This window comes from Corvus brachyrhynchos, unplaced genomic scaffold (assembly GCF_000691975.1).
Source record: "Corvus brachyrhynchos isolate BGI_N302 unplaced genomic scaffold, ASM69197v1 scaffold413, whole genome shotgun sequence".
Lineage (NCBI taxonomy): Eukaryota > Metazoa > Chordata > Aves > Passeriformes > Corvidae > Corvus > Corvus brachyrhynchos.
The window spans coordinates 565,939-577,811 of record NW_008237240.1 but is presented as its reverse complement, the minus strand read 5'-3'; the positions used below and the strand labels follow the sequence as shown (position 1 = coordinate 577,811).

The window sequence follows — 11,873 nt, the reverse complement described above, 5'->3', positions numbered from 1 at the left end:
AAACCCTGGCTTGGGCAAACAGAGTACTCAGGGCATTTGTTCTTCTCTTCTTCCAAGGACTTAGGGGTTGTTGGCTTCTGAGGCTGCTCTGGGTTTGTGTAGTGAGAGCACCTGGCCCCTTGGAGGGAGCCAGGGGCTCTGCCCATCATGAGACCTTCGTGCACAGAAATGTGAATTACAGGGAAGTTGCAGCACTCCAGTGATAGCAAAGGAAAACAGGACCTGCAGCGTAGGGAAGAGCCTGTTGGCCAGTAACCAGCTGAAGAGAGTGTGCTTGGACATGAAGTTCTGCAAAAGAAAAGAGAGGAAACAAGGGCCACTGAATTCAAAGTTCATTAGAATTCAGTAGTGTTGAAAAACTGAAAATCCTGACTTTAAAATTCTGCTTTTTAACTATGGAAAGGTGTGAAAAACAAGTTACATTTTAGTGTTCTAATAACACAAAGCTTCTTCCAGACAGAAATTATCAGTGAGAGCTTCTGTCTGAAACTGGTGTTTGAGTTTGAAAACTGCAATTGAAAATTACTCTTGTGTTTTAGGGATTTGGTGGCGGCAGCACTGACAGTGGTCAAGAGTAAAAATGTTTTAAAAACAACAGAAACAGAAAAATGACAGATACTGAGGTTTCAATGACTTATGTCTAGAATTTTCATCAGTTGGTTGTTAGAAATTCAATTTACTCATGAAAAGTGGTCTTGTTTGAATGATTTGCTGATTTCTGCAGAGAAACTTTCTAATGAACCCTGCAATTCTTTTTTGTTTGTTTGTTTTGTTTTTCAACACCTTCAAGCCTTCGAGTTCTGTGGAGACATTCTTTGATTCCCTTGTGAGGCAGGCAAAGATCCCCAACATTTTCTCCCTGCAGATGTGTGGTGCTGGACTCCCTGTTTCTGGAAGTGGTACCAACGGAGGTAGTCTTGTGGGTATCTGTCAATAGGAGAGGGAAGATGTATCTTTGTTCATCTCTCTCCCTCTTTTCTCTGACTATCCCCTACTTCTGCCAAATTTAGTGTTTAAATATATTTTCATATTTTAAATATGCTTTCTATCTTTTTTTTTTGAAAGAAAATTAAACCCTTAGGCAAAATTCGAGTGTTATTTATTTTCATTCTCGATTCTTTTTTTTCTCTCAAGTTTGAGTAAACTTTTCATCTTTCAACAAAGGAAAACATGAATGTTGTGGTGTTTCCTCAGGGCAGATTCTGCTATATTTCTCAAACTGAGTAGTCCCTTATTCAGCTGATAAATTTGTTCAATCTCATCAAAATGCTCCAGTAATTTTTTTTTTTGGTACATGATGTGAAAAGGGGGAGAGGAATCAAGGGGCTTTTCTTTTTTTGTCGACAACATATTAAAGGGGAGAAATCTGTAGATCAGATCTACTGCTTGTTGTTACTCTGGAAAGTCTTTCCATCAGCTGTAGTGGGACCATGAATTGGCCATTATGTATCTGGAACTGGGAGATGGAATGACTTTCCCAAATGATGCTGAAATAAGCATCTCAGCACAGGAGCTGATCACAAATACTCATTTTCAAGAGAATTAGCATATTGTAAATGTTATTCATATAATTGAAGACCAAGAGAGAATTTGCTTATGTTCAGTTCAGAGTCTGAGGGTCCACAAATGCTCCCAGCCATCCTCAGCCTAGGTTTTGATGGAAGCTAATAGTGATAGCAGTGACAGGATGGGATTCCATTTTGTGTGTAAGAAAAAATGAAATGTTCTTAGATAGTGTTAAAGCTTTTCTGATCTGATAAAGCAAGTTTTTCACGTGTAGGTTCAATATTCTGTCCCATTTTTATACATTACCTAGATTTAACCACTGAAGACACTGTGTTGATTTTCAACAGTGGAGTTTTCACAACAAAATCAGTGTGAGGTTGTAGATGAAGATGCTGCTAATTTGGCCCAGTATGGGAATTCTGTTTGAAGGACAGTTTGTTTAATGTCTAGATGTTTCATACTGCTCTATTATTGACAGAGAACTTGACAGTAAAATCCTTACAAATGATGCTAAATTAAAATTTTCATGCCCCTGGGTATCACAACTAAGTATCCCCTTTCTGCGTGTACTTGCCCCAAAAGTGAACATTTGGGAATTTAAAGTATGTGACTTCTTTTCTCCTCTCCCTTAGGTCCTGGGTGGAATTGAGCCAAGTCTGTACACGGGGGATATCTGGTACACACCCATCAAAGAGGAGTGGTATTACCAGGTTGAAATCCTCAAACTGGAGGTCGGGGGACAGAACCTCGAACTGGACTGCAGGGAGGTATTGGCTCTTCTGTGTTCCTGTCTCTATAAAATGCAAGTTTGGCTGAGAAAAAAACCCTGATTGATCAGTTTTGTCTTGGCAAGCAGATGTGCACCGCAGTCTCCTGAGAATTAAATTAAAGCAATTCTGGTCTAACAAAGGCAGTGGGTGATTTTGGACTGACCCCTGTAGAGCTGTCTAAGCTCACAGTTCACGGTGGCAGTGCACAGGTGTCATCCTGGGTTGCTTCATCAAGTTCTCATCCTATGCCTCCTTTTCGATTTTATATTTTTGCAATCAACTTTTGCTCTCCTGTGGTTGGCAGTTATTATTCCTGATGGATAAGCTTTCTGTTTTTATTAGGAATAATGTTCTGCTGTATCTGGATCGGTCTAATGAGACCGTGCTGTTGCAATTTTTATTCCAAAGCCATTTCTTTTTTTTTTTTTTTGTGGAGTATATATGTGTATGTGTGTGTTTTATCTCTTTCTTACTATTGCTTGTTGCTATTCATGTTTTGATTTTGGTTCTGTAATTTTTATGCCCCAATTTCTTTAGGCATCCTAATTTCATTTTACGCTCATGCTCTTAGTTGGAGATCAATGGGACATGATAAGTTTAAAGTTCTTACAGTTCATATAAATTAAGTGAAATTCATTATTACAATATTACATGTGCATAAATATTATATTTCCATGCAAAATATTGAAATCATAATCCCATATAAATTATTTAAAATTAGTCGCAGCATCTTTCAACTCAATAAGCAAAACAAGGTCTATTTAAATGCTGCCTCTATTGTGCTGTTAGGAAAGCAAAACCACTGGTCCTTTAAAACAAATGTTTGCTTTTCTTTCTTGCCTTAAAAAACAATCAACATGTTTTTGAAGGGGAGCCCTTCAGTGGTTTAATACATGCTGTTGCCAGAAAACAACTCACTGAAAAATTTAGTGGTGTGTTAGGAAAGTTTCCTGTAATTGTTGCTCTCTTCTGAGCCAGGGGTTGCTTTCACTGGTGCAGAAGGATCAAACCTTCCCGGATCAAAGGAGACCTTCCCACAGAAATTTAGAGGAAGAGCAGTAACATGGGAGTAGTACAATTAAATTTTGGCTGGTTAGGAGCTTGCAGAGGATGCATGATTCACTCTAGGATGAGGAGCTATGTTGTTGTCTCCTCTCCGTTGTTTTCTAGGAAATGGAACATTTTTTTGCAGCCTTCACCAGGGACTGCTCCTTTCCTTGCCAGGGAAAACTTGTTCCCTTGCTTCAATGCTGGGAATCTGTCCAGAGCTACACCACAGCAGTGGCCCTGAGCCTGGCAGCCGGGGCCGGGAGAAGTCCTGAGCTGCCAAAAGTGCACTTTGCACTGGTAAATATTAACCAGGAAAGCCAAGAAGGCAAAACCAGGTGCTTAGCCCCAGTGTGAACAATCCCGTTACACCCAGATTTTTGCACAGTTTTATATTAATGGTCGACCTTCTTTAACTATTTTTTTCCAAGGGTGGCATTCCAGGATGCCAGTGATTGTGTATTTTGTGGTACAAATCTGTTAAAATGAACTGCAAACTGCCATGGTATTTCTCTCCACTCTTTAACAGTATTTCCAAGTGTGTAATAAATGGTTTCCTGTTTGCTTTTCTGTCAGCTCTGTATGGCAGCCCTACAGCAGCTCTTTCAAAAAGAAATGTAGAAATCACCATCAGAGTTACTTTTTCTTACTTTTTTGGTGTGTTTTATTTTCATCACTGCACTAAAGGGACTCCATGTGACTTGATAACATCAAAATCAGTGTATTTTAAATTCACTTGCTATTTGACCTCTTCCTAAGTAGCTTAGGCTGTATATCATCCTGTGTCTTATGATTATGCCATAAACATGTCACAGCTCAGTTATATTAATCCTGCTGCCTAAGCTGGCAGCAAAAGTAGTTAATGCAAATAGCTGCCACTGCTGCTTGCCTTTTTTTTTCTCCCCACAATTAATCATAGTTTTTGAAGAGTTCATGAAAAAGGATTTACCCTTTAAAAAGTTTCTATTTCATGGACCATATCTGAAGTTTGCTGAAATCTCTTAATTTGAGGGTTGAAGTTTTAATAATAAGAGCATTGTTTGCTGGGGGGAGTGGTGCAGATTTTAAGGCAGCAAGACTGAAATTTCAAGTTTCTTGCTTTTGTTTGTGTTTTAGCAGTTTTCAGCAGTCAAGGGATGAAGGTGTAGCATTTGTACTCTTGAGCCAGTACAGACATGTAATAAGGCCTAATTTTTTTCTGACTATTCTTACATTAGATATGCCTGCCATTAAAAGAGGCTGCTGTGTTTAAACTAGAGTTGTACCCATGCTAGCATAGACCTTGATTCAGGAAGCTGCATCAGGATGTTCAGCACCTCTCTACTGAATAATAAAGTGCTTTTGCCCCCTCTGAGAGGGGCCAGACTTCACTTTTTTACAGCAGTGTGACCATTTGCACCAGCTGTGGTGACACAGTAATTTCCTGACTGGTGCAGATAAACCCACTCTTGCGTCTGGGCTGATAGTATCTTGCTTTTTTTGCTCTCAGATTTCATTGGAATTGAAGCTATCAGCTGGAGAGAGCTGCTGACAAGTGTGACATGCAGTTCTGGGAAGGCAGCTGCCAAAAAGGAGCAGCTTTGTTCTGGTTAGGAGACAGTGGGATGTGCATTACAGTGACTACAGCGTGCAACTTCTCTCCTTTTTTCTTCTCCCCTCCCCAGTACAATGCTGATAAAGCCATAGTAGACAGTGGAACCACTCTCCTTCGACTGCCAGAGAAAGTCTTCAGTGCTGTGGTGCAGGCAATAGCTCGCACGTCCCTGGTAAGATAACGCCATGAAACCTGCTCAAAAATGTGAAATTCCTGGGAAACGATCACAGGTCTTTGAAAGGAGTGTCATCTCTGCTGCCTGCCTTGCAAGTTGTGGGTTTTTCACCTGAGGGGAGCAGAATCTTCCTTGGTCTAGCCCTGTTAATAAGGCAGAAATGACTGATGGCCTTTGATGGAAAGGAAGAGGTGAAAAAAAAAGGGAGGAGGGAAAAGGGGGGGGCCAAGTGCAGACAAGAAGTGTGTGTATGGAAATGCATCAGAAATAGGTCAGAAATGGAGTATTTTATTCTAAGCATTTCAGAAACACAGGACATAATCCCTGTTGCTCTGAGTCAAAGTATTAAGAGTGCAAAAATCAGTCATTTCATTCAAAACAGAGTGTTTGTAAAGTAGGAGAACCTGCTGCTGCAAGCAGTTCCTTTCCAAGTGTAATTCTTACTGCTGTCTAGAATAAATGTCATTCGTTAGGATTATTCATATCAATAAAGCTGCTTTTGACCTTCATTATTGAATTATTTATGTTCAAAAGCATCTTTCTTTGGAAATAGAGTGGGCTTTAGAAGTAGGGCATGGGGATGGTGGAGTTCTCTGTATGTAGAGTGGCTGAAGCAGCATTTTCTGGTTAATAAAAACTATTCATAAATTTTTGTTCAATACAAGGAAAAGCACCAAGAAGGTTAAAGAGGAAGAATAAATACCAGCTATTTCAGTGTGAACAAACTTGGTATTTTTGTCATGGATTCACAGTCAGACAGTGGCTGTTGATGCAAATCACAGGAAACACAGTAAGCAGCTGCCCCAAAGACAGAGCATTTGCCTGTGTGCTGACAATTCAAGATTGAGATCCTTTTCCCTACTTGATTGAGAGCAGAGATGTGGCATGAAGTGTTCTTCTCTGCCTGCAGATGTCCAGTATCTGAAATAAATGTACCAGGTACAAGTTCTTCTCTATTGCACAACCCTTAAGTGTTGACTGGAACAAGTTCAGTCCATGGGGGTGGAACTGAAAGAAGCCACCCCAAGGGCTCTTGTAACGTCACCCTGTGGATAAGGAATCCTCCTGGGAAGTGGGTCACAGTGGTCCACACTCCACTCTGATGTTGGTCAGGACATTTGAACTGGGGCCTTCCACCTGACAAGGAAATAGTGGACAGATCACTAAGGTGTTAGAGGGGAACCATTCACTCTGCTTAATGGTTTTTTTTCTGTTCCTACAGAAAATGCATACAGTAGCTTTTTTTCGGAGTTCTTTCTAATCTCAAGGACCTGCCTGCTGTACCCCTTTCCCTCCACACACCCCAAAATTTACTTTGACAGCTCTAAACAAAGGAGATAGCCTGCTAAATAAGAAAGTAGTTACAGGGTGCAAGGATGGGATTCCAGCTGTGTAGGAGCAATGTCAGGAAAACGGGTATTTTCAGCAATTGTACTGCGGCTCTGTGCTTCTGGCAGGAGATGTACCACTGAAAAAAAAATCATCTACTGTAGTCAGACACACTTTTCTGACCACAGGCGAGCCAGGTTAACAAGTTCCTGCTCCTCATAGCTTGTTATGAGCATCCCAGCCAGAAGTTATTTCCCCCTCAGGTACGCTGGGTTAACTGTGTGTGACACATCCCTGTATTCAGCTCCGTTAAAAAACAAGGCTGTGAGCTCTGTGCTCTTTAGTGGTGCAGATGGTTTTTTAAACCTTACTTCTGTGGACTGAAGTCTTTTAGGGAGCAGCTGTTAAGATGTAGTTTGGTGTTGCAGGGTGGTGATTTTGGCAGATGAGCAGAGATGAGCCAGGCAGCTACTACACCTCACTGAGCTGAAGTCAGGACAGCATTAATACAATGCTAAGTTAAAAAGTTGAACAAAGGAAGGCTCAGATAATCCTAAAATCTTTGTTTTAATAGCCTTTTGGGTATCATGCACTCACATCTCCCCAGTGCATTGCTGCAGCATGCAGAAGGAAGGGAAAGAAGTGCAGTGCATTAAGCAATCTTTGTGGGAAATTAAAGCAGGCACTTAAAACAGAGCACTTCACAGGCTTGGCCTGACCTGTCTGGGTGGTATCTTGTGATTTTTCTCAGATCTGCTTTTCAAGACAAAATGGAAAGAGAGAAGAACTGTATTTCTCAGCAGGTCTGGCCTGGGACTTAGCTGTGAGGGAAGAGTGTTCTGCCCCTTGCCAAGGGATGCACTTCAGCCTGTACTGAGAGTTACGGGTAAAAGGCCTGTTTGTGGTGGTAAATCTCCTTGTTCACATGAGTCTGTGCTTGTTGGCCCAAGAACAGAGCAGAGCACTTGGAAATAGGAAAATGTCTCTGTGCAGCCCCAACAAACACTTCACAGGCAGGTGTGTGGCGAGTGCCTGTCAGCAGTAAAATGCCATATATTAATGAATGAGCTGGTGCTTACAGAATAATCAATATCACAGATAAATACAAATGAGGACAGTGCAGAGGCTGGATTCCATCTTTTTCTTCACCCAGATGGGAGGCTTTGGCTGGGCAGCCTCAGATCAAGCTCCTCCCTTGAATGCTGTTTTGTGGGGGAACAAGAACCAGCAGCCAAAGTAATGCAGTGAAACAAGGAAGGTTTTTGCTCAGATCTGGCAGCAGGTCAACTTCAGGGAGCAGGAGCATTGAGCAAGATGTTTGTCTTAGCCAAACAAGCTCTGTAGGAGTTTGCTTTTTGTTTTGTTAGTTCCATGGATATATTAAGTGCTGTTAATCAATTTTATTTCAAAAGCATGTCAGGTTATACTGGTAGGGAGTGACAGGGCAGCAAAAGAGACAGAGGGATGTGTTCTTTTCCATTCCAGCAAACCTTGGTTCCCTTAGAAGCCAGGAGATTTTTGGCTTAGCCCTTGGCTTCAAAACTCTGAAGCTGAGTAAGAAGCTGTAGGTGCATGAGGAGCAGGGATGACCTCGTTACATATTCACGTGGTTTGTATTTTGGTTTGTGTATTTTATAAAATGTAACATGCTGCTTCAAAACGTTGGTGTTTGGTCTGAGAGGAGGTAGGGAGGCAGTGAAATCCCAGTGATGCTTTGGCTCTGTGGCACCACACATGTTCTCTGCAGCAGTGGAAACAGTGAGACACAAACAGAGGGGGAAGGGAGAGCTAAACTGGCTTTTGCCTCTTCCCCCTTCTCCCAAGTCATGATGGGTTATGACACACCTCACTTTGGGTGTTGGGGCTTGGGTTTTTGCTTTGGTCCTTAAAGAAGCAGCTGAGATTTGTGTTCATGCTTGAATTTCTCCATGGGAGTGAAAGAAGTATCCAAGTGGCAGTGATCATTTACAAAAATCTATCAAAATGTCTGTAATCTGTAAGTGTAATTTTGTTTGCTTGGTTTGTTTTACAGATACAAGAATTCTCTTCCGGTTTCTGGACTGGTTCACAGCTTGCATGCTGGGATAGAACTGAAAAACCCTGGTCCTTATTTCCCAAACTCTCCATTTACCTGAGGGATGAAAACTCCAGTAGGTCGTTTCGGATCTCTATCCTACCACAGGTCTCAACCTTCTTTGTTTATTCATCTGTGCATTTATTTTTACTATTGTAAAGCACATTATACAGCTCTTAAAAAACAGGAGCTATTTTTAGCAGTAATAGGGGACTGGCTTATTGTATGCCAGGGAAACCTTTTTTAATCAAATTTTAAAAATCAATTTTTAAGTAGGGAAAATAACAAACTTGTCAAACCTAAAAGCAAAAAGGAAAAGCACAAAGCACTATTTCCCTCTCAGTGCAGTCCATCTAGTTGGGAATTTTTTTTTTTTTAATTTGCTGGGAAAAATAGGCAAGTTATTGTTTTGTTTTCATGAGCTTTGGCCACATCAGATGTCAATACAGAATGTCTCTGCTCGTTTTGATCTTCTCGTTTTGCGAAGGGAATTGATTTGTTTCTCCAGGCATTTTGAGTTGGAGCACTTCTTCTGAATATGAAAATCTTGGCAATGACCCTTTGTGAGCTCTTCACCAGTTTCTGTAACTCACTTGGTTTATCTTTTATTAATATTCCATCCCAACTTTTAGAATATAATGTGCCACTTTTGTTTTTCTTCTCTGTCTTCTCCTCCCAGTATAAGGTGCACTACAGGCTGGTATCCTCCAACATTATTACATTCTTTTACCTCAAGGGACAGGCAGGAGCAAAGGAAAGAATGAACCTATTAAGTACATTTTAACTTGAAATATAGTACAGCCTTATGATAAGCTTTTTCTGTATTGATCATGTAGCTTGGCAATCGTTCATCTTCCTCGGGGAGACAGGGGGTGAAATGTGACTTGAATTTGTAAGATCTAGAACCTTGAAGCTGACACTGAATGCTCTCTCAATCAACTCCATCCTAGTAATTTTTTTAACAACTAAATTATTCTCTAATTTGAGTTCATATCCCAAGTTCTTCCTCAGCCATCCTTCCCTTATGGAAAATATGGTAAATAGTGAGAATCTCGAGAATTTGCTGCTGACCTGCATGCTGTGACTGACTGTTTCAACTTTATCTTAGAATCCACAAGCTTTACCTCTTACCTGCCTGTCAGTTTTGACTGGTTTTAAATCATGTACAGAAATCTGTTTGCCCCAATCCATTCTCTGTTTCCAGTGGGATTTGTGTGCTTGAACTATAAAAACGAAGAAGTCTGAACTTCTACCTGCTGTGAGGTGTTGCTTTTTACACTCTGGCTTCCTTTTTTTAATTTATTTTTCTTTTTTTTAATTTTCTTTTTAACAGCTTTATATTCAACCCATCCTTGTGATAGGAGATAATTTGCAGTGCTACCGATTCGGCATCTCCTCCTCCACAAACGCTCTGGTCATTGGTGCTACAGTCATGGAAGGATTCTATGTCATCTTTGACAGAGCCCAGAGGAGAGTGGGCTTTGCAGTGAGCCCCTGTGCAGGTAAGAGAAACATATCTCAGGACTTGAGTGAGGAAACTCAGAGAAACACCTTTGCCATTTATCTGTTGGGGAAAAGCGTGGTGACTCCCGCAGTGTGAAGGGTGTATTTTGAAGAAGTTCCGAGCCATTCACATTTCAAAGGAAGGAAAAAAACAAAAAACAAAACCAAAAACAACAAAAAAACCCACCCCAACTGTATTGCAACATCTTTTGGCATGAAGTGAATCAGCCTCAGCTCTGGGTATCTGTGCTGGGTTCTTCCCTCTCACAGAGATGGTCTTTCTGGAACATCTGTCTGTGTGTGGAGTTTCCCCAACAGTTACATCAAATGAGTCCCTGCTTATAATGCAGCTTCATTTTGGGCTAGTTCCTGCTCAAAGCTGGGCGTAAATGGATTCTTCAACCAACTCTTGCAGTGTGCAGTGAAGTGCCTTACTCACACTTTTCTCTTCATGTAAATTGAGCCTGTTCAGCCCCTCAGAAATTTGCAAAGAAAGAGCTGAGGTGAAAATTGGACTCACATTTAGACTTGCAGTGTTTGTGTTAGTTCTAAACAAATACTTTTCTCAGTGTAAGCAGAAAGCCATTAATTTTTTAACTAGCTGCTGAGGAGATATAAAAGAGCTCGTAATTTTTGGCTGATTTTACTGTGCTGGGTAACTTTCATGATTATTCTTTTCTTACCAAGGGTAGCTAAATCCAAAAATTTTGGGGTTTCTTCCCCTTGTTGTTCAGACATTGCTTTAACATGACAAGAACATCCAAGTGGGAGAGGAGGGGAAGGATGTGCACCCACATGCAGGTCTCTGTCCCAAACAGGAGTGGTCTGTGCCCTGAAAAACATTGTCTCACCTGAGGTTTGCATGAGAAAAGGACTGGAACTGACAGTGCTTCTTTAAGCTCTTAGAGAGGGTGAAGGTAGTTAGGACTGGAGTGCTTAATGCAATCAGGTAATAGAGAGGAGGAAGAGAGAACTGGCTGGCTGAGTTGCAGCTCTAGGGCAATTTTAAAGCTTGTTTTTTTGATCTCTACATTGTTAACAGGCTCAGACTTGTCAGGTTTTAGCTCGTTCCCAAAGAAAATCTCGATATTGGTGAGAGTTGCTTAATGGACACCCCTGTGAGGTGCCATGCAGTGATGAAAGACACTTCATGAATGTATCTGGCAGGAGAGTGTAACTGGACAAACAATGCAGGCCGGGTTTCACTGCCTTTCATTCTTCCTGGTGCCTCCTGACTGCAGCGGGAGCAAGTGTGGAGCTGCCTCCTGTCCCTGTCCCGCTGCAGCCATCAGTGGGGGGAGGAGGGGGCATTTGACAGAACATATTGACCACGTGTGGTCAGCAGGGGACACGAGGCAGCTGCTGTGCATAAGAACTGCTCTGACAGCCCTTCTTTGTTGAGGAAAATAATCGGGGAAGCATAGTAACACCTCGGTGTTAATATTGCTACCTGCAAGCATAGTTTGACCACTTCACGTAGCTCTGCCAGAGACGAAGAACTGAGCTTGCTGAACAGAACTGCCATTGGAATTTACATGAGCTTGGACACGTGATTACACCCAGCTGGTGCTCCAAGACATTTCCTCCTTGTCTCTTCGTCCACGTTTTCTGCATATGTCTAACCCAGCATCACAGGAACTCGGCTTCCTGAGGAATCATCTGACTGGCCGGGACAAGATGCACGGAGTTGTCAGGTTCCACTCACATGGGGCAGATGACATTTCGCTGGATGTGCCAGTTCTGCTGAGTCTCACTTCTTCACAGCTTGTGGTTTCCATATTTAACAGCACTTTCATCAGAGAGCCACGGCTGCGAGTGGAGCGCCTCGGTGCAGGGTGAGGGATTGAGCTGCCAAACTGGCTTCCCGTGGAGGCC

At 41.8% G+C, this 11,873-nt stretch overlaps 1 protein-coding gene across 1 annotated transcript in view; it reads left to right on the top strand.

Annotated features, from left to right (window-relative positions):
- Nucleotides 1-11,873, top strand: part of BACE2 (beta-site APP-cleaving enzyme 2) — a 47,045-nt gene that overhangs the window by 22,338 nt on the left and 12,834 nt on the right. The window contains exons 4-8 of the mRNA XM_008630593.2: nt 791-919; nt 2,139-2,273; nt 4,988-5,089; nt 8,454-8,603; nt 9,829-9,997. Of these exons, the coding sequence (XP_008628815.2) occupies nt 791-919; nt 2,139-2,273; nt 4,988-5,089; nt 8,454-8,603; nt 9,829-9,997 (685 nt within the window). The remainder of the gene's footprint in view (nt 1-790; nt 920-2,138; nt 2,274-4,987; nt 5,090-8,453; nt 8,604-9,828; nt 9,998-11,873) is intronic.